Source organism: Falco biarmicus, chromosome 1 (assembly GCF_023638135.1).
Source record: "Falco biarmicus isolate bFalBia1 chromosome 1, bFalBia1.pri, whole genome shotgun sequence".
NCBI lineage: Eukaryota > Metazoa > Chordata > Aves > Falconiformes > Falconidae > Falco > Falco biarmicus.
The window spans coordinates 62,919,963-62,946,116 of NC_079288.1; the positions used below are offsets into that span (position 1 = coordinate 62,919,963).

General features: G+C 42.0%; 1 protein-coding gene across 8 annotated transcripts in view; it reads right to left on the reverse strand.

Moving 5' to 3' along the window:
* The window catches only part of ADGRL3 (adhesion G protein-coupled receptor L3), a 342,564-nt gene that overhangs the window by 216,108 nt on the left and 100,302 nt on the right, over positions 1-26,154 (reverse strand). For all 8 annotated transcript variants that reach the window (XM_056347177.1, XM_056347131.1, XM_056347148.1 and 5 more), the window contains exon 3: positions 11,096-11,205. In XM_056347177.1, coding sequence (XP_056203152.1) covers positions 11,096-11,205 — 110 coding nt within the window. The remainder of the gene's footprint in view (positions 1-11,095; positions 11,206-26,154) is intronic.

Below are 26,154 nucleotides of genomic sequence, written 5' to 3' on the forward strand. Positions count from 1 at the left end.
GGGTAGAATATCAGTCACTCATCTTACAATTTCAATGTTTTCTGCCAAGTCTTATCAATAAAAAATACCTCCAACATCAGCTTTGTATTGTTTCTTGATTTTTTTTCTATTCAGGGTCAAATCTTCAAACCCTAGTGTGCATTTGCTACGTGGACTTTACATTCCTTCCCATTCCTTCAGTTTTGCTGCAGAAACATGGAACCATCTTTTAAGGTTGCATTCAGAATAGCGCTTAAATGCACGATTTGTTACTTTAAACAGCAACATAGGTGGAATAACTCTGGAGTGTTTCATATACAGACATTAAAGGCAGATTTCTAGGGGAGCTTAGCTTTCATTAGGGCACCTGAAAATAATGGGCTCATTTTCAAAATCCCACAGAGTGCAACAGCTCCTGTTCTGTTTAGCAGAACCATTATTTTGCGAATCTGAACATCTGAGGTTTTGGAAGCTTTCAGGTATGAGTGTGCGTCTGTGTGGTCCCACAAGCTTCTGCAAGAGCTTAAATTGAAAACTGTGCAATTATTAATTTTTAAAGCAAAAATGACAAAGGCCCGACACTGCCTCTCCTGGCATAAAAAGAAAGGACTCAGCTGGATTACGTAGTGAGGTGCTAGCCGAAGCCTCTGCTGAACTAGCATGTGCTCTCCTGCAAAGGGCAAGACAATAGTTTCACTCACACACACTGTTCCACACACACAAGAGAGGAAAAAAACCAGAGTTAATGCAGGGCAGCTGAATAATACCTTCACAGAAGCAGAGAGAGAAACCAGGTAGACGTCATCTGCAAGGTAAATTAAAATTATACATCTCTGAGGATTATTGGTGAAAATTGAGACCTGGAAGGGAATTTGCTTTTGATATTGGAAAGGATAAATACCCAATGTAAATCCTTTTATGTGGGCCTCTAGAGTAGAACAGAGAAATTAAAGATAAATGAGATTAAGGCATTTTTTAAAACTACCTCAGACATATTTAAATTACCCATGGAGGGGAAAAAAGACTTTGGAGGAGGAGATTAGTTTAGACCCTCAACAAGACATTCATCTAGGAAATCAATTGGAAGAAATCTTTTCTAATCTGAATTGGTCACTGCCCCCCACAAAAGCCAGACACATCCCCGAAAAACATTTAAGAACATTTCTGCATAGCCTGGCAATCAGCCTGGGTAAATGACATGCCATGTCATTTTTTTGGTGAGGTCTGGGTTAGGAAACATGTAGGTATAACTTGATCCCTTCCCAACCCCCCCAAAGTATGCCCTGGGGAAGGCCCCTTTGCCTTAGCCTCCCACAAATCCTCCTCCCATTTAATTGCTCTTGGAAACAGAGACAGCAGCTAACAAAAATCAAATGCTATGCAGTCTGTGTTTCTGTCTCTTTTGCCAGAGTTTGAGGTACATACAACTACTGTGGTTTCATGCAGGCCTATATTGTTATTAAAAGTGGACTGGAAATGTTGTTAGCAAGGAAAGTGCAGGAAATGAGTAAAAAAGTAATACATTCAGATACATTTGGCTCTCTTCCTGGGAGCTCTTTCAATATAAAGAAACTCAACAAAGTTGTATTTTTAGATCTTGAAAGATGCGTTTTCGTATTTCACACACTAAAGGGATTTGCCTTAATACACTCAAATTTCCCCCTTCCTCCTCCTCCCTCATGTGCTAGAAGACATGAACTTCAATCCTCAACTTAACCACTGGATACACGTATTCTGTTCTCCCCATTGGCCAGAATAAAAACCAATAAATGTATTTAATTTCTTTTTTGGATTTATAATAGCACCTGGCAAGGATGGTCTTAATCTCCTTACACTGCTTGCACCAATGAAAGAAAACTTTGCAGTACTTTTGCTAAAGAAATGAAAGGATAACAGGAAAAAAAATCTAGAAATATAAATATAATCTCCATGTAGATCTGTTATAAAATGTATAAAATCCCTACCCATGTTTCCAGAGGGCACTTGGCATAACAGCACAATTTAAACAATGATTATTGAAGACAGAAAGAAATATATTCTACTTAATGATGACAGAATTGTTCGGAGATAATTGGGAAGTATGGGGTCATGTTTAGACAAGAAACTGGTGGCAAATATCTAGTAGTAGACCTGTCAGAAAAGATGTACAAATGACCTAAAGTCAGTGGGTTTTTTCCCCATTGGTATGCCAGACAAGCATATTTGCAGGAGTCACGCTGCTTTGTTTCATCAACATGTTTGTTAAGCAAACACAATTCTATTGCAGACATCCAAAAGACACTCTGCTATTTGGATGTGGAACCATCAACCTCTAAGGTGGAAGGATGGTAGTGTATTAATATATTGAGGAATTCAACAACATTTCATTCTTCTTTCTGCCCAGTACTGGTTACAATTCCAATTTTAGGTGAGACAGTATCAGTTATTTGCTATGCTAGACATGGGGGTGACAAAGACTAATTTGTGGAGAAAAGCTAATGGCTTCAGATAGCCTCAGGTTGCCAGGATGTGACCCAAAGTTTGCTGACACTGATCATTACCCTGTGATTTAATGACCTTTGATTCAGACTCAAAGGCCAAAGGCATTCAGGCAACAGATTGAAAGATTTTAAGCAGCTTTTAGTTTAAATGGCTAAACCTAAAGCAACAAGATACGCTTTCTTACCAAAAATGCAGCTGCTGTGGGACAAGATCAGAAAGGAGTAAGTGGTGCACAGAAGTCACACAAGGAATTGAGTTACTCCCTTATATTCATAATCTTCATAAAATGAGATGTTACACTACTCATCACAGTTTTCCACCTTCAGTTTCCATAATAAACCAGTTATAGAGGCCCTAGGGAGAACTGACCGGGCTCTACATCAAGAAAAACATCAGATGTGAGAAACACTTATCTACAGTAAAGTCTTTGACTTATTCACAGTCTGGATCTCCACACTGCAAATTTTGTGAGCATGAGGTGATGGCGGGGATAAAGATGTAAATTTTGCCTCTCTTGCTGTACCACAGAAGCCTTTTTATATTCTCTAAAGAATACCTTCTCCCAGCTACACTTGTTTCAGAAAAAAAAATATATTAAATTAAACCCAACATTAAATTACTGTCATACTTTCCATGTTCCCCCACATTCCCTTCAGTCTGTGAATTTTACTCTTGCAAACTTCTCACTGGTACCCATTTAACTTTCCACCTACTTAAGTATTAATTGGAAGGGAAAATGGAAGGGAAAAATCTAATCTCCTCCTTAATTATATCTATCACCAGAATACCCAAATTTTCACACCAGAAGAATCACATCATTCCTGCTGTTTCTCTCACCTATGTTCAACGTGTCCAACATCTCCAAAAGATGCTCAGTGTTTTCCAAATTAGTGGAAAAGGAAGTTCTGAATTTGCCTCAGAAAATAAATAAAAATACACCCTTCTCACTCTAAGACTTGACATTTCAGACCATGTGTGTTTAATTTATACCTTGTGTAGCCCAACAAGCTGTGCCATTCAGACGCCTGTCAGTAGAGCATGCTGCTGGCTGCTCTGCTTGTAGTTCATATAATGGGTTAGCTCAGCCTTCAGATAAAAAAAAAAGACATGTTTTAATATTGCGGGAAAAAATACATTTTTTGGAGTGAAAATTGAAAAATCTGGAGGTAATGAAACTGTTATAAGAGAACAGAGAAAAAGGAATATACAGGGGTGCAAGGCATCCTTCTATATTCTTGAGAGCAAACTAAACTGTCTCCCCCCCTCAACCTCCTGCAACACTTTGGTTTTCACTGTGCTTGAGTGCAAGATCTTCAACAACTACAAAGCAACAACTACAAAGCTTGCAGATGTCCAGCTTAAATATCAGATCTCATTCTGGGGTTACCTCACTTCCATGATTAATTAGGAGTGCAACTTTAAAATGGGCAGAGAAGTGACGCTCAAACATTCATATGACTGAATTTACACTTACTCATGGCAATGACTCTTCCATAACAACCTGTTCAGCTGGTAAGCTACCAAGTTATTTTTCTAAGTGGTATTCATACATGTCCATCAAATTATGTCCTTACTGACTTTGACAGCAAATGTGCAATAAAACACCCTGTGATTGGCTGACAAGTTCATAGGTGCCCAGGCTATAACAGACTCCAACTCCTTTCCTCTGCTGCATTTCAGAACTAATACCATTAACCAGAAGCACTGTGGCAACTTTTCTGATAAAGATAGCATGTGCGATTCAAAGACACATGGGAGCACTGCCTGTTGTATGTGGAGATAGGATTTTCAGAACCAGCACAAGGCGTAAAGATAGAATGCATCAGTAAATAGAAGCATTTCAGTATTTTAAGCCTGGCACTGGGGAGTGATGAGCTAGTTCAGGAAGTGACCAGCTAAACACTCAGAAGAGAGAAACAGAGGTAAACAGAGAAAAGATTACTTTTCACACAAAGGCTCGTACTGGCAGAAGTTGGAGACATGAAGAAGTGTCCCACAGACACTAGAGGAAAGGACCAAGATAGCAGGAGCTGGCTTTTCACAAGAGCACGCTGGAAATTATTGATGGAGCAAGCAGTGATGGCATTCATACCATGGAGACCGTCTAACATTTATCTAACTTCTCATAAGAAAATCCATAGTGCTCCTGGTGACCACAGACTTTTAAACCAGTAGGTATTACAGGCACAAACAGCTGAAATCATCTTGTTAATTTAAATAAAACTCACCTTAGGTCCAAAAATGAACAACATTGCCATATATTTCACCGTGTCTCACAAAAAAATGTCCTTTTCCCCTCATCTCAGGCTACTTTCAAGTTTTCAAACACCAAAATTCCCCCCAGATCTCAGCACTTAGTTTTCTTCCCATTCTTGAAAACCATGCACACACCTATGCAGATAGCTCAGCCTCCATGATCACAAAGTACCATAATAGCAGGTTATTTTAATTAAGGGTCTTTTCCAGCTGGCTGTTGTGTAGGTCCGTTCTCCCCACAAACACACAGTGAAAGGAGACTGACAGGGGAAGTACCACATCCTTAATTTCTGCCTCTGTGGATAAAGAACGAACAAGCAAAGCTGGAAGTTTCAGCGAATGCAGAAAAAAGGTTTTTTTGGTTGCAATGCCCAGGAAATTGTATGCCTTGGAAGAAAGGCAATTAGTCAGCAGGATACAAAGTAAAGAATCTTTGCTCAGAAATAATCATAATGGGTAGTTAGGTCTGGTGTTTTTTGTTTGGTTGGTTAGTCTTAATTATCGTTCCTAGCCCAAGCACACAAATCATTCATTTAACTAAATAAAACAAAGGATTCCTGGCTTCAGGTGGAAATCACTCATTACTGACCAAAGCACCAATAGCTGGGTTTAACTCCTTGGGAATGCTTGCCATTTTCGCTGGTGGGCCCCAGAGGACCAAAATCTCCTGGAAAAAGACAAAACACCCAGAAACCCAGAGCAAAAGAAAAGTGGAGAAGCCACACGTCCATTTGTTTAACAAAACACAGCCCTGCTCTCAATGGGCTAACGCTGCTTCTCAACCGATAGGGAAGGCAGCAAGAAAACACACGCAGGGAAAGTCTGGAGGCCACATAATGGTCTTATAGCACTCCAGAAATAATTAAGAACTGTATTCTTGGGAAAAGTGGTCTCATTAAATTGCTTTCAGATTGCAATTTTCTCCCAGCTTCTCCCCCTCTATTCCCCCTTCCACCAGCAATCTTGGAGCAATGAAAACATCAGTTTGCTTTCTAGTGCTTGCATTCTCTTAAAAATGTCATTATTCAATTATCTGTCTATTCACTGGCCCGAAGGTCCAGTGGAGCAGATATTGTGAGCCTTCATTTAATGTTTTTAAATGCACTTCAGTCCACTCGTGATACAATAAAACTTTATTGAATTCTGTTCCCACATCACACTTACCATCCCTCACTTTTATTGATATGTGAGCCCATCTATTCTTCTGTCAGCAATAATAGGAATATTTCTAGCAAAGAAATGACCTTTCCTTCCATCAATACAGTAATTGGGATATGTGATTTCAGGTTCCATGTGTAAAAAGAAAAAAAGTCTTAAGAAAAGATGAACCATGCTCAAGTGTTGTTTTCCTTCCCCTTGTTAGCATTTAAGAAGCAGGAAAATCTCTGTAAGCACCAAAGATATTTGGTGCCTTCATAACATTTATTAGCCCATTTACCCAGAGGAACAGAAAGAAAGGATGAATCATCTTTCCTCAGAAGCCACAAATATTTTTCCCTTGCGGGGAACAGCCCTTTGAATAGATCTCCCCAATATTAAAAGCTGATGGAAGACTTGTCGCCTGGGTGCAAGACAATTTATCATCACAGTGGGCTATGCCATGCCTGGGCCACCTTTCTTGCTCCCTTCTGCTGCTGCCATCCTTTCCGTTAATGCAGCAACGGCCCTCGTTAAGCCCCCATCTTTTTTACACTTTGTCCTGCCCTCTACCTTAGATTTTCCAATTCTAGTAGAAAAAAGGACTGTTTCTGGAGGACAACAGCGCACAAGTTATTCTGCGAACTCCAAAACCTAGAACCTAAGGGAACTGAGAGTTCAGAAAAAACTGAAGGTAGATTTCAACTCAGCTAGCTAAATCCTCTTCCTAGCACCATGCTGGATCCTTGGGAGCCTGAACAGCTGTCTCAAGGGGGAAATGAACAGAAAAACCACTTCAAAATACCTCCACACATTCAACTCACACCTTTTTTCAAAACTAAAGTAAAATCTAAATGCAGACAATCCTTGATTTTCAGTCAAAGCCAGTGGGGGGTAGTTGCTCACATGTTGGAAAATCTCCCCCTGTTCTGACTTGGGGTATCACCCATGAAGGGCGGCACTGTCGCTGTGGCTCACAGAGCTCCCATGCTCAGGAGAGCAAAGGCAAGGAGGCTTGTCAGCCCCAAGTGGATTGTTCTTTCTCTTCATCCATCTCGAAAATACATAAAGGGCTACTAAAACATGGATGGTTTACACATACTAAAGGCTGTGTTTCTATATGGAAAACCAACACGTTGGTTTGAATTTGTCAGATTACCAATACAAAAACTGGCTACTTACAATGACAACTAGCTCAGCAGCTCTCCCTATCACCAAAGCTCTTGCAAAATTGACTCTCTTGGTTGTCACCAGTCTCGTGTGTTGGCATTGGATAAATTGTTCATCTGCTTTCTGTGCTGGCTCATGAACGAAATGGGAAGTTCTTCAGCACATTACAAAGGTGAAGTAAGAAAAATTACAGTCCTACATGTACTGGCACCAGGACAACAGGACTGTACAAGCACCAGAAGAAGATACTGAGGTGTTTCTGCAATGGGAGAGTTGGCCTAGCTTCACAAACCACCACCACCACTGCCATTCTCATTACCCATTTAATGCTGCTTTGTAAAGGGAGAAGGGGAGAGGGAAGGGATGCACTAGGAAACAACAGAGTACTGGATCAAAGGGACCCTCGCAGAGCAAGGTTTCTCATACTTACATACAGAGCAACACTGCCTAAATTGCAGTTTCAGACATCTCTCTGCAACGTGCCATGTATGCACAGCTCTAGCAATAGCAAACTACAGGTCTGGAGTAGCAAAAAATTAATAGAAAACCAGGGAAAAGCTGTCTTGGTCAGAAAGAAAATTCAATTTTAGAAAACTGGAGTAGTAATTTCAGTATTTTGGAAGAAAAGGGGCAGTCTTTAAGGCAGGTGTCAGAGGAATAAAGAGCACATGCCAAGGCCTGCTCTGACAAGGACAAAAATAATTTGGCAACTTCAGTGCAACTGAGGCCTGTCAATTTAGGCCCAGTATCTTTTAACCTGCTGAAATCATCAGGTTTTCACTTGGTTTTCATTGTCAGAGGGCAACAAACAAAGTCCAGAGATCCCTGGAATGACTGTCCATTTTTTCAGACAGCATCTGCCATCACATAAACTGACTACGGGATCAGCAAAACGAGGAGACAACTGGGCTGTCTGCGTGATCATCTGTTTTCCTCCCCACATGTCAAGTAACTGCAGCCTCACGAAACTCTCATTATCAGGAGTATCTGTACTGAACACACAGGAATGTGGTGCAGACGGTAACACAGAGGACATTTTAAAATATATGAACTACTGAAGTTAGAAGAGGTTGGGTTTCCCCCCCCCTCCTGACAGGAAAGGGGGATGCTTTCCTTTTGAAAATTAAATGAGTTGTTGGTGGAAAATTTAATAAATAAATAAAAGTTCAAGAGGAGTATGCTACCCAATGGAGTTTTAAATCTTCTGTAATTTTTCTCCAAGGGAGTGTATACACTAGCACTATATCGAGCATAAGCACCTAAGGTCAGCCCTAACAACATATGTTAAAGATGACTCCTAAACGCTGCTCTCTTGAGACATACACACACTGCGTTCTGCTGCTGAGCTAGCGCTTAGGTAAACTCTCTCTCTCCATCCATAAGGAATAATTTGAAACCATAAGGAGTAACTCATCCAACCAGACAAAGAAAGCTGGAATTGCACACAAGTACAAGTGCCTGCTGACATATTAATTCCTTTGTTACGCAGCTGCTGTCTTTCTTTAGGAGGTGGCCATATGGCAGGCACCACCATTCACCAAGGGCTTGGTGCACGAAGCCACTGAGGAAATGTCAGCGGATAAGGAGGGGTTGTCCCCAGTAGCAACCAGCACCATGGAACCTGTAGAGCCCACTACCCTCCCTCCAGTGAAGCATCACGCAAGGCAGCTGGGTGTGGGTAGCAATGCTAAGAAAGCTGGACCTGAAAGGACATGGGCAACAGCCCAAATTCAGCTAGACAGGCTCAAGCATGTGGGCTCAGTGACAAGGGGACCAACTGACCCCCAGCAAATGGCAGAGGTATCACCAAGGGCATCAAAGGGGAAACAGATTTCATCCGCCGGGGTAGCTTTGGTCTGACCATACCCTCGCTGACTTCCTTGTCCAGAGCTGACACCTTCCCCATCACCTGGATGGCCTTCACTCATGGGGCACTCCTGGGGCTCAGGCAAGGAACATCTGTACAGCTGAGCTGACCATTTTCAGAGGGCAGAAACGGAGGAAGTAACAAAGCCAGACGGAGACTGAGGTAGGGCAAGAATAAAAAGGTTTCCCCCTCCATGTCTGCAGATGAAGAGACACAGTTTGCCTGAACACAACCGGCTTCCCTGGAGCTACACTGAATAACAATAATTAAGGTTTGACCCAAAATTTCCTAGACAATACAGAAAAACAAGGGCGGAGATGGGACCCTATTTTACAATGAGCTTCCGCCTCATTTCCACCCCCATAACTGTACTAGCAGAGGCCCTATATTTGATTTATAAAGAAATTGAGGAAACAGCCAGCTAAACCACTAACTTAACTGTAAAGGCAGCGTGACTTGTCATTATTGTTTTCCTCCCCACATTCAGTTCATTAAAATATACTCAATCCCTACTGTATGTTTGGTACTCAGCAGCCCCTCACAAGAGTTATTTTACATCTTGTACACAGGTCCGATTAACACCTCAGGGCATAATATTCACATATTACCTTTCTCACAAGACACCACTATTCCTCTTTGTTTTATATGCAACAAAGGCTACAGAGGCATACTATGTAATCACTATTGCTTTACCAGCTCAGTCTCAGAAGGGAGCAGCATACCTCATGCAAATCACAAATCACAAGGAAATACAACCTGCTATGATAAGTAGAAACCAATCTCCCCTTGCCCTCCCCCGCACACAGTGTTGTGTGTAAAATGAAAGATCTCATTTAGAGTGGAACAACTCCAAACCAGTAATTTGGTACGAGCCTGCTAGGGCAGACCCTAAGCCCTGATGTCATTCTTTCCATGGGTTTAATAGCTCACCCCATTAAAAATATTCCAGCACTGCATTTAGAAGCTTCACATTTTTGTTTAGAAAAATCAAATATGGTTATGCTGAGACCCCTGCCAGCAGACAGAGTCGCTCAGCAGAGAGGGTCTCCTTTGCTCAGAGAGGTGGTCTTAGCTGCATCCCTCAACTCGTGGTTTCACAAGCAAAACCTTGCACAACATTTCCACATCGTAGTGGCAGACAGGTGCCCACCTCCTGCATGAGGGACAGGGACCACCCAAAGGATTGTAAATTCTTGCTTCCCCTCCAGACAGCATGTCTATCATTTGTCGGCCACATCTGCTCTCCAGAAGCCCATGCTCAGGGCAACAAAGAAGATGCTTTTAGTCCTCAAGCCAAATCCTGGGTTTCAGCAAACTGAAGTCTAATGCAACTCTGTAGCTAAAAAGCATCCATTCCTGTACCTGCTTTATTATTTTGAGAGCTGTGCTATGAGCAGTGGCCTACACAAACTGAGAACTTAGAGATGGTGCTGCTATTCACTGCTCAGCCTTTACGACTGCTAACAAAAAGTGCACTCCTACTATTACAGTTTTTATGTCTTTTTTGAGGTATGCCATTAATGATAGTAGGACCATAACTGCACCTAACACATTTGGTTTCTACAGGAAGCAAAACCTGAGATATACTTAACTTTTTGTAGCTCTGACACTTCCCATTTGGCACACATTCTGTAATCCCAGATGACTGACTGTCTACCTGCAAAAATTTAGGCTAAATAGCTTGCCTGTAATTTGCCTTCATAATCTTAGAAGCTTATAAATTAGTATTTTCTATCATCAAGCATCAAATTTCCCGAAACGCTAGCTTTCTGCCTCCTCAGTGATACAATACTGTATTTAAGGCACTTATTAAATGTCACCAATTACACGGACACATGCTGGTCAAAGTGCGCTGCTACATGATTACAAGCATAAAACCCTGGAAAGAGAAACTATAAGCTAGCAATAGTGCTTCATTCTCCCGGTCTGCTTCCCAAATGTTTTCCAAAAGGAGATATGTCACTGTTACACTGTACTACATGGAAAACATGGGGCACTATTAGGATATTTTTAACATGAACACAAACCTTGCACAGAGGAAAATTTTTTATATCTTGCTAGCTCAGTCTCATATGATGCACCCGGTTTGTCACCAAGCATTTACTTGCCCTTGGGCAACAACAGACAAGCTCAAGGATGGCCTAGTCTCCACAATCAATCAGATCTCTATTAAAGAAACAAAGGCAAATATATCAAAATACATACTGTAAGGGACGCATTCATACTGCACTTCCAGGTACTTGTATGTCCCAGGGCAAGGGTCTGGAAACACATCAGGGCCAGCAACAACTGCACATTGGGTCCGATTACTGCATCTGAAAAACAAGAAAAAAAGTCAGAAAACAGTCCAGACAGAAGGACAGGTCAAGAGGTTGAGCAGCAGCCCCCACAGTGTCAACAGGAGTGAACATGCAGAAGCCAGGACTTCAGCATCAGCTGGGGAAGCTCGACAGAGAGCGTGTAAAGGCTGATGGCAAACGCCGATATCTTCATCAGCTTATTGCCAGAAGCGAAGACATATGGTGGCATAACCCCTTTCCCTCCAAGCAGTTCTTACAGCACTAGGAATTATTTTTTTGAAACGGATCTGAGAGGATGGTTTAAAACAGATAACAATAACAAAAAACAAATAATTACAGAGATGTGGTCCTCTAAATCTTGAAACCCAAACTCCATCACAGTGATTTCAACTAACCTTAAATACCAGCATTCCCACGAAACAAAATGCAAAGACTAAACCAACAACATTTGTGGCAAAAATAATCATTGTATATTTTATAGCAGGCATAATAAATACATTTTACAACATATTTATAAAGTGTTCCCACAAAAACAGTCATCTCAAATAATGTTTAATACAAAGACTAGAAACAGCAACCTTTGAGGGAAAAAATAATCACCCAATAAGGTGTCTAAAAACACATTAATTTTCAGTGAATTTTTAATTGTCAAGTGGTTTTTCACACAGAGCCAACACACATCAGTTATAAATGGCCAAGTTTTAGTTACTCATTCTGCCCAGCATGGATGCACCTACTGAGACAATGTATTTTTTCCAGAAGCAAACCTTGTTCTCACTGAAGAACTTGCCATACAAGTGCACAGAGAAGGAAGCGACCCTGTCCGCTGCAGCAAGCATCTTTCAGGTTAAGATTATGCACGCACACAGGTTGGGCTTTGCGAGATGCTTTCTCTGTGGCACATATGACTCACATCCATGGGTGACTGATTTTAGCATGTGTGGAATGCCAAATTACTTAGTTTACAGCAGTTTTACACAGAAGAATCCTCAGCTTGTTTGTTGGGGGGGGGGGGCGGTATGTGTGTGTGAAGAGAGAGAAGTATAGTTAGCATTTGATTTTTATGCTTTTGCACGACAAAGAGACCTCCTAAGGGCTAGTTCATTGCATTTACTTTCTCTGAGATGCTGCATCCTCTGATGTGACATAAGACCCCTGACACTCCTGCTCTTCTAGCAGAAGCTGTGACATCCAGCACAGAACTCATTTAGGTCTGCAGTGGAAATGCTTCATGTTTACCTGAGGCTACAGTTTGTCATCCTTAATGCAGATTTTATTTGAGCCCATAAATTAAAATTGATTCATTAGTGACTGCCTTAAGCTCCATACTTTCTTTAATTTTATGGAAAGATTAATAAGAGCTGATACGCTTGCTCATCAGGCTGTTTTGCTGGATAACACATAATCCAGAGGGCTGGGTTGTTCTCTTTTTTCCTAGCTGAAAGATGACAGTTATCACAGCAACTGACTAGTTTTATTATACACACAGAAAAACAGTTTAATTAACAAAAAAGGGTAACTATGTTGTCCTCACCCTTGCTACTTACACTTAGGTGGATTGGCTGGGATATCACAGGTAGACTAGACCATGCAAGCGGGCAGTCTTCCAGGAGAGGCTTTGAACATCATCCAAACCTTCACTTCCAACAAAAATCGTTTACTGGGCTCAATGTGCCTTTCAAAAAGCAATTGCACTGGCCTAATCAATAGTCTCTCTGGCTGTAGCGACATTCCTGGCCACGTTATATAGAAGAGCAGCAATGGATCAAAGAGACATTTCAAAAGCATGAGTCAGGATCAAAAATTGCGAGGAACTGGATGTGGAGGGAGGAACAGACATTTAGGGTTCATCTGCGTGTTTCTTCTTTCTTTCTATCTGTAAGTGTTTGGTTTGAATCACCACTTGACCAAGCGTTTCCTTGTGGTCAAAAACCAGAAGTGAAAACACACAACCCAGAAAGCTCCAGGTTCATAACCAGTATTTCAAAACTTGGTTTGGAAGTCGAAAGTCGTGAACACCAGCTTTAACCTCTCCAAATGCACGCTGACTTCTGAGATATCACCAAAGAGAGTAAAAACACCATGATACAAGGGGTCAAGTTGGGAATGCAGAGTGGTGGTATGGGCTTTTCCCCTAACTCTAGGCAGTCCTGAAGCCCCCTTGCACATCCCTGGGGATTGGGGGATGGCAAAGCACTGTGCCTACCAAGCACAGAAACTTCAATAGTAGGCAAAATCAAATCAACAGTATCACCTTGCGGGGGTAAACAACAGAAAAGCAGGTGAAAAAGTCCTAAATAAAAGCTCAAATAGTATGCCATGTCACCTCACACAATTTGCAAAAAAGGGCTCATACAAAACACCCCACCAAAACCAGAGAAACTCAGCCCCCTCTCTTTTTCACAGCCATTTCCTATGGGCAGCAGTCCTGAGTCTAGACTTGGCATTTTTAGTTTCCTTTTATCACCCCAGGGTGAAACATGCAGGTTCCCATTCTAACACGCTAAGAGATGAGGGCAATATGGACTTAAAACCTTAGGAAAAAACCCTAATAACTGTTTAACCAACTACTACTGTCAGACATCAGTCTATGAAAATTTTAAGCAGAGAAAGAGGTAAAAAATACTCATCATTAAAGCTCTGGTCACTGTGCTTTTGCTCAAACTTTTTCTTCATTTTTACAACAGCTTCCTGGTCCCTTCAGGTTTTTTTTATTTCTTTCCCGACAGATTAAAGGCCCGGGTGACACTATGTGACACACAAGAAGTGACACAGAAAAGGAGATGTTTAAAAGAAGATGCATCTGTAGACTTGAAAACACAGGGGTGGGCGGTGGGGAAATATAATCTTGCTTTACTGCATTCCCAGCAAATCAGCCCATGAGCTCTTCTTTGTAAATTATGGGATTATACAATGAACCCTGGGATTTCTTGGTGCTTGGGTTTTAGTAATACTTGCTCCAAACTCCTGCAAGTTGCGAAGCTCACTGCTGGGTATTGACCTTACCAGCCAATACAACAAGAATCCTTTGTTTTAATTATGGGGTTTTTTTTCCTTTTCTTTTTTCCCTCCTTTCTTGAAGGAAGATCTTTACTAACTACTGGAGTTACAATTCGCAGTAAGAACCAGTTCTGCATCAGTTCATAAAACTGTCTCTTCTGTAGGTCGACTGCAGGAATACTACCAGAGTCCCTTAGCTGTATGCTAGAAACAGCAGCTCTACATCTTGCCAGACTCCCCTCCAAAATAGGGCAGAAACTGTTTGCATCACTGGGTCTAGCATAACTGTACTCCAAAAAACTACAGTCACCTTTTTTACAACCATCAATACCTCTTTTACTGTCTTTTGGCAAGCAGTATATTAGTTTATATAAATATATTTCCAACACTGATTCATCAGCTCCTTCAGATGAAACTACTTCCCTTGCCCCTGCATTACCCTCATGGCAAAACTTTCCCAAGCGAACCCTGGTGTCTTGGAATATGTTCTCATTCTCCATATGCTCTGACACCAAGAAAACAAGAGAGCTGTGGGAGAAATCTGTGAATTTGGGGGAACAAATACACAATTTTATGCCTGTTAAAAAAGTAGCTTCAATTTTATGACTTTGTACCATATTTTAAGGCAAATGTTCTGGAGACACAGAAGAATTAAAGGAGCCCCTCAAGTGGTTTTAGTTCCCTTTATTGCCATTTATCATTAAATCTGACAAGAAATTTATCACCATCCTGTTGTTTAGGGTTGGTTTGTTTTATCTGGAAATCCTTATTTCTAACTGTAATCACTCCTCTCTGTTGCTCCCTGAAGTGCGAGGTGGGCACATGAACATACAGCTTGCTTCTCAGAGACCCTGCACGTCTCAGGCCCCTCCATAACTGGTGCAGGGATTCATGGACACTTTGCCAGGACCAAGAGCATCCACACAGCTCTTCAGAAATAACTCACCACGCTGCCACAGCATTCAGGCTAGCAAGGCAAAAAGCCTGCTGCATCTTCCATTTCGCAAGACATGGAAACTGTGACTTGCCAGTGCCCAGGTTTCCTTTGAAAATGCTTATGTTGGTGCAAAGGGCAATGAAAAGGTCAGTATGTCACATCCACTTGCCAAGGTGCAGATGCCTACCAAGACCAACAAAGAGATCAGAAACCAAAGCATAACCCAAGATCTGTATTTTCACCCCAACTTGAAAGACTGATGGAAATATATATTCCTGTAGTTCAGGAAAAGAGAGTAACTCAAAACCCTCCTAAAAATCAGTCTGAGATACTCAGCAGTCTTTAAGACTGCTCATAAACAGAAGTTCACATTATTCACTTATATGTTTTGGTGAGGAAAAATTACCCCCTGGGAAAATTATAAATTGTCCCAGTCATAAGAAAAAAAAGAGAGAAAAAGAAAGAAAGAAGAAGAAAGAAAGGGGGTTTCTTTTTGCCTTCTTTCTAGCTATATTTATTCCCACCACTTATTAATGTACCTGTTCTGTCTTTCAGATGTGGAAAAATATTTATCCTAGAAGAGAAGTGTCAATCCAGTGTAACACAGACACTGTAACAGAAAGCATGGATTATTTTTTCAGAACTTCTCCCAGTTCCAGTGGAAAATGACTTTCAAGAGTTTTAATGTGAAACAGTAATAATAATTCATGTGGCATTTGTTTTGCATTTATAGCAGTGGGACTGAAGGAAGCATCTGAGTTCAGAAGCAGCTGCAGGGCTCAATGCTGCTTGCAACTCCCAGTTCAGACTTAAAAAAAAAAAAAACAAAACACAAAACCCACCACTAAAACTTCATTTCCCTTCAGCAAACTTCCATTCCTTCTCCCTGGCAACATTTTTATGATTTTTAAGTGACAAGGTCGTTTTGTGATAGTGAGGCAGGAACACTTTAAGACATAAACAGCTCCTTATTCCTGCTCCAATATCTTTGCTTTCTTCCAATGCTGACATTTCTGATATATTTACCAAGAGAAAAGAAAAAAAAAAGAAACAATAATAGTTTGGCAGGTGATGTTTATTTTAGGCCTTTCCACAAACGTTAATAGCACAGACATGTTGACAGCATCAGGCTAGATATGTCTGTGGTGATATGTTTGCCAGAAGAAAAATGCAAAGGCAGCACAAAATAAAAGATCAATCCCAAACAACAGCCTTTCAGCATCAATCATTGCAGGTGCAATACCAGTAAGAAGACAAGAAAAACAGGTGCCAAAACCATGGGGGCAGGCACCCATCATACTAGGGTCAGCAGGAGCAGAGCAACCAGAAATCCGTGCAGAAGTCCACAACAAGCCTAGAGGCTCAAACATCCATTTCAGCCCAACACAACCTCTTTCTCCTCACCCTTACACTCCAGAGACAAGCACTTCTGAGGTGGAGCAAGGCTTTCTGCGACACCAGGGCGGGGAGCTCCTGCAAACAGGGCGTACTGGAAAACACTACAAACGGGGAAGTCACCCATGCCCTCTGAATTCACAAGCAGATGGTCAGAGTCCAGGGCTAGGCTCTTAAATACCCTGAGGATCAGAAAATTTCAGGCTACACATCTGTGAACTTGGACTTGTACGGAGAGCACTGTGCTGCCATTTCCATCCCTTGCTGCTGCTGCTGACAAACCCTGCTCGGAGCTGGCGCTACCCTCCACCTACAGCAACCTATAACAAGGGTTTCTTAATGCCCACACGTGCAGACCAAGCTGCCTCACCTGCCTTCATGAGCACCAGTCACCAAAAGCAAAGATACTCTTTCCCTCTGCCCTCAACTGAAACACTTACTTTACACAGACACTATTTTATTTTTTTTTCTGCAATGACAGACACGGCAGCCATCGTGTGCCTAGGCACACTACTATACCCAAGACATCAGTATCTAAGCCTCTTTCTCAAGGTCTATTATACTTCTCTAATGGTTTTACAGTAAGAGACAGACTTAATTCATTATCCTTCATGGTAACGCTGCAAGACATCCTTTTTCCATCTCTGGAACACAAAAATCTCTTCTCTAGATGACTGCTTTAAGAAAGAGGCTGTCACAGCAAATAAGTCAGCCAGGAGTGTGTTCTCCCTTGTCAATATGTGATATTTCCAAATCAACCCTTTAGGAAGGGCCAAGGAAAAAAAAAATGCCCTGGAGAAAGTAAACAGGAAGAAAAGAGAAATTTCACTTGTAAGTGGAGTTAATGTGATGCCTTGCAAATAAGAAGAAAAAAAGCAAGCAGAGAAGGAAAGCAGTGGAAGGTGGAGACGGGAGAACAGAACCACAAGCCCCAAGAAAAGCCTTTGGTTCACCACATTTGCTTTCAATAATGCAGTACACAAGAGCAAACCTAAATCTTCACCTGTTTAGCTTCCAGAAACAATGAATTCCTCAACAGAATCTTTTTCTGCCTCTGCAAAACCTTAAAAGCAAAGGATCTAATGACAGGGATATGAAAATCCAGTCTCTCTAAATGTTTTCTTCATTATGAATGGGCCTTTTTATTGATCTTTCAGAGCACAGAGAAGCTGGCTTTCCAACCTCTGCTGCGATATAATTATCTGCAGTGTTTAATGCTAGTATGGGTGATTCCCACTACATACTGCATTTTGTTGTTTTGTTGATGAGTTTTAATTATCTATCCAGGTGCTAGAGCTGTCAGATGGGCTGCTGCTTATGTGATCAAACTAATACAAGGAGAGGCAAAGCACACTAATTGCAGCCTCACCAAGTGCCTTTGTGGAGATATGCCAATGAGATACATTTAAACTGCTGTGTTTATTGTAAAATGTTATTATGTTTGATGAGAAAAAATAGTCCTCTTTCTATAGCCTCAAACAATTTTGTTCCTCTGATTATTATTCTACGTTGAGAAAAGCAAAACTGAGGAAAAACAAACCACCAAAACCACAGCCAGCCAAACAGCAGAAAATTCCTGCAGAGCCGAACTGAATCAGAGTTGTAAAGGTCACCAATGGGATTACTTTCATATATTATGGAGAGCCTGGGAGCAAGATGGAAAACAGGTACTGGACATAATTTAAATATTAGTTTTACATAAGGGAAAAAAAAGTAATTATGCTGTTTCAACTTATTGATAAGGCCCTTAAAATTTAACAGGAGCATTAAACAGCAAATTCATAAGATTTTACAGATTTAATGGCAATTTGGGGCACCCCTTTACATGGTGCATCTGCTCCCCTGCCAGGGACTCCCCAGCTTAGGAATCTGAGGTCTCGGACAGGACTTGCCAGTAGGTGTGCTGCCTCATCATCACCCTCCAAGGAGGGTCTCCCCCAAGCAATGAAAGGTTTGTCCTCTGTGCTTCATCATGTAATGCCTCACATTTTATAGTTTCCTTGGATTTCTTTCTGTCCCATCTCTTTGTGATCAACAGAGTGAGAAGGGGAGATGAAACCCCCAAAGGCAATGAATGTGTAACAGGAAAACCTGCCAAGAACCATGTACTAATGCGCCTGGCTACAGCATCCCTGCAGCAAAGGCAATCTGAATGCAAGGCTAGTGAAAGAAACATTCAGTGTTAGTGCAAGAACAACAAAGCACCATTCTGTCCAAGCCATTGGGTATATTTTGACAAAAGCTTTGGGTCACCATGGAAAACAGATCTGCACTGAGCACGTCTGAAGCAGTCACAGTGCTGCATCAGCTGCAAGTAGCTGAGGTTCCAAGCAAGGGCAGGTTTGCAATATAGACTAATGTCTTTCATTGGATGCTGGTCTGTAGGGCTGAAAACCAAACTAGGCAAGCCTTAAGGCTGTAAAGTAGATCTTTTAAAGGACTACATCTGCCTTTTTACAGGTATTCTACTTCTTCCAACTCCATAAACTTCTGTAGCACACTAATAAAAATCCACTTTACAGAACACTGACAGGATATCTGGAGAGGAGAGTAAACACCTGAAGTAAACCAACCAATAAAAGGCTCATCAGTTTAGCCAGAGTTAACGCTACTTAAAATAACTGCGAACAGAAAACAATTTGGCTTTTAGTTTGGATTATGAGTTCAAATTAAATGCTAGATGAGGTCAAGGCTGAATTTCAGCTGGTGTTCCACATTACTTTGTCTTCACTGCCACTTTAACAAGAGTCATTGCAAGTTAAAGCCCATTTTTTCTTCTTTAGTACAGCTACCGAGAGCTAGGATAGCCAGGGGAAGTGGCGAAGGATTATATTCTCTAGAACAGCTCTGAAGCGCTTTCAGACCCTCAGTCTACTATTGCCTACCTATCCACTGAGTCGGCAGCACAGGGAGCCCATGCCATGCTGCACATCAAGGTGCTGCAGCTGTGTAGCAGCACAAAGGTGTGAACTTGGCGCTCAGCACTGGCAAAGCAAAAAGCAAATCTGAATGTGAGCATGTAGAAGCCTTTTAAAAATACTAACAAAAGATAATTCTGTCCTGTTGTTAAAGCAAAATCCAGTATTACTCCCACTGCATCCCCCTTCAGTAACTGTCAGGTTTTCTTGAAGGACAAGGAATTACACAGCCTGTAATAACCACAGTGCTGCCGTGTACTGTCACCAACCAATGCCCCTGTCCCAACCACTGACTGATTCCTGCAAAAGGAAAAACTGAGATTAGAGAGTATTGTCTGTAAAAGGGCTACAGTAATCTGTATTCATGGGTTGGTAGGTTTAATGTATTAGCCTTTCACCTCTGCGAACAGGGTTAAAGAAGGGTTTTGGGCCAAAATAATTTGTACTGCTCTCCGTCTCAAATTTGACATAATAATTGAATGACTCAATGAAACAAAAATGCATACATCCAAACAGCACAGGAGGTCGAAGCTGGGCAACTCCCTGATGAACTCAGGAGTGAATCGAAGGCAGCCATGCAGCACTGTTTCTAAAACCCAGAGCAACCTCTCCCTTCATCACTCTTACCAATGACATGACACCAAGGTGATTTTTAAGTACAGGTCCATAGATTTTAGTTAAGAAACAATCACCCCTCAGCCTCTTGATGGGGGGGGGGGGGGGGGCGGGGGGAAGCTTCCCAACTGAGTCAGATTTAGGATCAACATGTGACAGGTTATGCCTTTAGCATCATTGCTAAATCAGTTCAGACAAAAAGGTAATACTACCAAGTAAAACAAACAGCCTGCCAGGGTTGTATGCTGTTAATACAGCATCTGTTTATGGTGCCTGATTTTGTATAGCACCTTGTGCAAAGGAGTCTTGGCCCCTGTCTGTCTCAGGCATTAAATCAGTACAAATATTAATCAGAAACAAACCAAACTTTCTCAAAAAATAATCCTGAAATGAGCTAAATATGTTTTTGATATTCAAAAGCCTGTGGTGGTTTTTTTGGTTTGGTTTTGTTTTGTTTTTTCCCAACATAGCCAACTCTGCCTCTCTGATCTTCAGCCCAAAGCTTGAATATAGGCAGCCTGCACTTTGATTCTAAGCTCAAGAGAAAGCACAGCCTCACAAAACCTTCATGTGCTTCCCAGCCCGGCACTGCCCAACCCAAGCATACACAAAAGCAAATGGTAGGGGGGCAGGAAGCCTATTCTTAAATATATTACTGGAAACATCCATTGTGAAATTCCTCAAAATGTCTAAACACAGCCCTGAACTTTCTGTGGCTGCATGCAGCAACATGGAGGGGCTGGAGGGATGCATTTTTGAGAACACCTGTCCAGCAGCTCCCCTGAGGCTTTCTCATGCTGTGCTCCGCACTAAGCTGGGGAAAGTCAGGGATCAGACTCTGCTGCCTGCCCTCCCACCACCCCATTCCCTCCTCGCTTCTTCTTCCAGGGGTAGTTTTCAGCATATCTATCTATCTATCTATCTCAGTTTTCAGCTATATACACCCACCAGCTCTTTTCCTGCTCCACCCTATCTGGTCATCATCCTGAAAGGGACACTACTTGCTCATCACATATCTTATCTGCCTTTAAAATACATGATTAAAATACATACAGATTTAGCTAAAAAGACTATGCTGAAAAAAAGTCTGATAGGAAAATGGCTTCTGAACACCTGTGGGACAACAAATGGCAGGAACCAAGCAACTGGGCTTCTGCAAAACTTCAAGTCTTTTTTGTGAGATGCAGAAACTACTTGGTTAGTGGAGGATTGACGATTTCATGCTACAGAGCCTGCCTAATGCTGTACTCACAGAATTAAACTCGCTGTATGCAAGAAAGTTTCCTTTGAGGAAGCTAAACTCAAAGACCAAGTTTTCCGGAAAGGCTATGCCTCCCACTGGAGCTGAATTTTTCCAGCGCTTGGATCTTGGAGGAACTACAAAAAGGCGCAGCTGCTGAGCATGGCCAGGGACTCCTGTGTTCTCATGGACAGCAGTGAAGCTGCTGGCTATTAAGCATTTTTCAGGCAGCAGGCTGTGTTATGGAGTGCGTAACCGCTTTAGTAATCCAACCCAGACAGCTCTGCAGAAAAACACCCTGCCTGCCTGGGATTTCACAGGGGCCTTAGGTGGAGCAGAAACTGGGAAATCCACATTCCATAGCATGGAGCATTTCTCCAGCAAGTCAACTTTAAAATATGTGACTGATGCTGCTCAGACATACTAGCTGAAGTCCAGGGAGATGGATGAAAGGGTAAAGATGCAGAATAAATTCATCAGATGTCTCCATAAATCATTTCTATAGTTCACATTTGTTCTCTGCCTTTCATTACTTACATTTCTAAAGCCACTGGGTGCCTTGGTGCAGTAGATCTAATAAAAAGGAAGATAAAGTTTAACATCCCTTTTTGAAACATATTAAAATGATGTAGCTTTCTTCTGAATGTTAATGGCAAGCATTACAAGAAACATACTGTCTCAAAACAATTCACTGGGGCTGGGAACGAAAGCAGAGTCCCACTGCAGCCTGGAAATTCACAGTCCTCATCTCCACTCCCCCACACCCATCTCCACTCCCCCACCTGGTAGAAAAGATCTTATTTCTGATCCTAATGTTTTGGCAGTCTTAAGTTTGTCACCAAATCCTGACCTTGCTTTGTGCAGACCCTCTGACTCAGGGTCAAAATTCCATACTCGAGGAGAGGAGAAAATATTTTTGGAGACTGGCATTTTGGAAAAGAATCTAAGCTGTGTGACAGCTGTTTGGAGATGTGGCATGCCAGAGGGGTCCCAGCGGAGCATACAGTATTACACACACGCACATGTACAGAAAATCATTAAAGTTTCTGTCTCTAAAGTTTCACATTTAATGAAAGAAAGCAAGAGAGATATCTGGAGAACTCTTGGGTTATATTAACAACTAGTGATACTCCCTTTGCCAAGAGCACAGGCCTGGGAAGCTCACCGACAGGGATGGGGAGGACCCACAAAAACAGCAGCAGGTCCAAGCGGTGTGGCGAGGGGGAGCGGGAAGGGCCATCCTGCCCTCTCCCCGCCATGACCCTGGGCCGGTCAGGAATTGAGCAGAGAACTTGCTCTTGCGGCTGGAGTTATTCTACAACAGAGGCAAGGACCTTTATAACAGAGTTTAATCTGTCGCAGGTTAAACAAAACAAATGACTGCACAAGTGAGCAATTACAGAGCATTCCACAGCCAGCACTCAGAAAGCCTTGCCATTGATTAATTAGGTTCTGAGGGCCAAGGCTAACCTCACAGTCCCCTGAGAAAGAGACCACTTAGCCCCTTTAAAAAACAAACAAACAACAACAAAATTAAGATTTTTCAGTATTCTTATTTAATACTTGAGCATTAGTTAAACAGCTGCTAAAGTATTTGAACAGTTACTTGGGACTGACCTACATTCAGCTGTATCACTTTATTACATTCAGGAGAAACTTAATTAAGCTTCTGTTCCTTAATAAAAGCAAATAAAATCCTCCATTTTATGACAAGGAGCTGCACTGCTACAGCCATGTAAAGCTTTCAAATTTGTCAGCAGTTTCCCAAGAGAGTGTGGCTCCCACTATCACATTCCTCCTCTTTGCATTTGAGAGATAACAAGATACAGGGTATTTTTATGCATTAATGCTCCTCAAGGCAGGCTAGCTCACTCTGCTAGCCACCACCAAGGTGGAGAAGACTGTAGCCTGTGATACCCATCCTGTTATCTTATGAGACCTACTGTACCTTGCAATGTGGTCTGCTCCCAGTCACATCATGGGCTAGGCCATGAGTACTTCAGCCCTGCCAGGAGGAAGGCATCAACTATTCACTTCATGGCAAGAAGTAAAAGAGTAACCTGTGCCTTGAAAAAAAACACAAACGAAACAACCAAACCACATCCTGCTGGCCATATAGTTGCACTTACCCATGGGCCTGATCCACACCCCACTGAATTCAGGGGGTGAATGGTCATTTACAGGCACCACTAACCATTAACAGGGTTAATGAGCTACGTAGTGGCAGCGTACAATGAAGGATGCTCCCATTTTAATACACAAGAGTTTCACCAGCTCATGTCACCAAAGCGACCCCCCAAATCACCTACCCAAAGCCTCCCATGAATATTAACATTTTAAAATGCTGTTAATGAAAAGAACCACCCCATACATGTGACCCACACTCAGCTACACTCGCCACTGTAACTGTGCCGAACCTCTCTACAGGATTATTCAGCCACATGTTACGTGCTCGTCACCCTCCTCCCTAAAATACTCATCTCGGCCTCCTTGTCTCCTGCCCTCACACAAACAGCCCCCTGCTCTGACTTATCAGAGATCCATTTTGGGGGAGAAATCTGTCCCCAGCCTTGTACAATTAATGAAAGCAAGTGCTTAAAATGTAAACAGCTAGACAAAAACACTCACCAGCTGCCCAGATCTCTAGATTTTCGTTGAAGTGACTACAGATACTCAGACAAACCCTTGAAGCTTTGGTGAGGTAATAGGATTTTTTTTTCTACATGAGTGAGAAAAACCAAAAACTGTTCCTTGCTGAGCAGAGACCGTGGGTGGGCAGCCCTTCCAGCACCGGCATCATGGTCAGAAAATTACTTCTGAACACCCGACAGCTCCTCCCATGTTTCCCAATCAAGGGATAATTTTCCAACTGGCTTTCAGTCCTGCTGAGCCCTGTGCTGAATGCTTGAGACCATGAAGCTGCTACTGGACTTTTTGCCAAATCCAATTCCATATGTGCCTTGCTGACATCTATATTTATAAAGCTCCCTATTCTCTCAAGAGGATGAAGAGACAGGTGCAGAGGTGAGAGTCATGCACCAAAGAGCAATTCCCCCAGCCTCATGACACAGGAGTCCTTGTACCAGCTCAACAGCTCACAGAAATTAACTGTTAAAAATGCTACAACACCTCCCAGGCTTAAAAAAAAAAAACAAAAAAACAAAACCAAACAAAAAACCACAAAAAACAAAAACAAACAAAAAAACACACAAAAAACCAACCAACCAAAAAAACCAACCACAAAACACAACAAAAACCAAAAACAACACCATGACAAAAAATCCCCAACACCACCACCACCACTTAAGTCCTGCACCCCATCAGGGCCATTAGTGCTGAGCACAGTGGCCTGATGATGCCTTGTCCCTTGGGCCTACTTTATTCCTGCTCTCTGAAGGACCACAGATATTGTTCAGGATCTGAAAAAGTTGGATTTAATTCCGTGGATGGCTGTAAACCTTTAGTTCCCATCCTGTAGCAGAACAGCCTTACAATGAAGTCCAACCTCTTCTCTGCAACGGGCTCCACTTTTTCTGAAATAATTAAGGAAGCATTTGGGTAGGGGCTGAAAATGGCATCCTCACTTTCTAGTATATGTTGGACTGTTAGAATAAAGTATCAGGCAGGCTCTGCTGCTATCTGTCTCTATGAATATTTGATTAATTAACATATAAGCAAGAGCAGCAATGGAAAAAATGATGCATTCAGTTCTATGTAATGCCGTTACAATTGTGATGACTTAAAATCCTGCAATACTTTGGTAGGTCATTTTACAGCCTGGCTGTAATAAGGAGCTGTGGTGAATGGTATCTCAGGTGCTGGAGAGTAAGCAGCTAGGGGTGAAGACACCTCACGTCAGCTTTGGGGTTAAAGAAACTCTCCGTATACTCACTACTGCCAACCCTGAAGGCAGTAAAAATAATGGGTGACTATCAGTATTTTATTTGCTGTTAGTGTAAATAAGACTAGCTTAAGTCACAGGCTGCATCTAAATTCTTCCTCCCTTTTTTCAGTGCATCTATGGATGTAAATTCATTCATTCATCCATTATGAAAGTAAATTCTTCTTCAAATGTTGAGAAAACGGTGCTTTCCCTTATGTCAGTCAGTGCCTTTAACAGCGTTCATCTCACTCCAGGCTTTTTGAAGCTTTGTGTATAGAAAACCAGTGCCCCTCAGTATACTGAATTAGCCAGTACAGGCATCTGGACAGCGCTGAGGAACAGTTTAGTGCAAACAAATTGACAGGCAAACTGTAAAATACTGACCAACGAGGAAATTCTCTATGTGTCCCAACCACCCTCCTCCTATCAGTCACTCCCCGCAACCGGGCAGCCTGGGCAAGAGAAGCTTCAGGTTTCCAGCTAACAGCGATCTACCTGCTAGTGCCAGGGGATCGGGTTTGATTCTGTGGCCTCTGCCTTTACAATTACTCTTAACAACTCTCTCAAAAAGCCAGCAAGCCTCATCTCACTTACTCTGACATGACTGAGTAAATAAATAATGCTATTTATGCACTGCAAACCGTTTGTCAACCCATTTGTCATTTCCAATCTTTCATTGCTCATGCAGTAAAAATATGTGGGATTTTATTCAAACCTCCCTTGCAGGTGTGATGAATGCTTTATTTATACAACAGCATTTCATCTCGCAGAACTGTTACTATGCATATGCAGCCCTTTAAGTCCCTGTGTGGCGTAAGCAGAAGGTGTAAAGAGAGATGAAAACAAGAGGCAGTGCTGTAATTATAGCCAAGGGGGTAATCATGGATGGCTCAGCTAAAACTGGAGAATGTGTGCCAGAGGAAAGTTACCACTTCAGAAGTGTTCAGTCCCCATCAGCAGGCAAGGTGAAAAACAT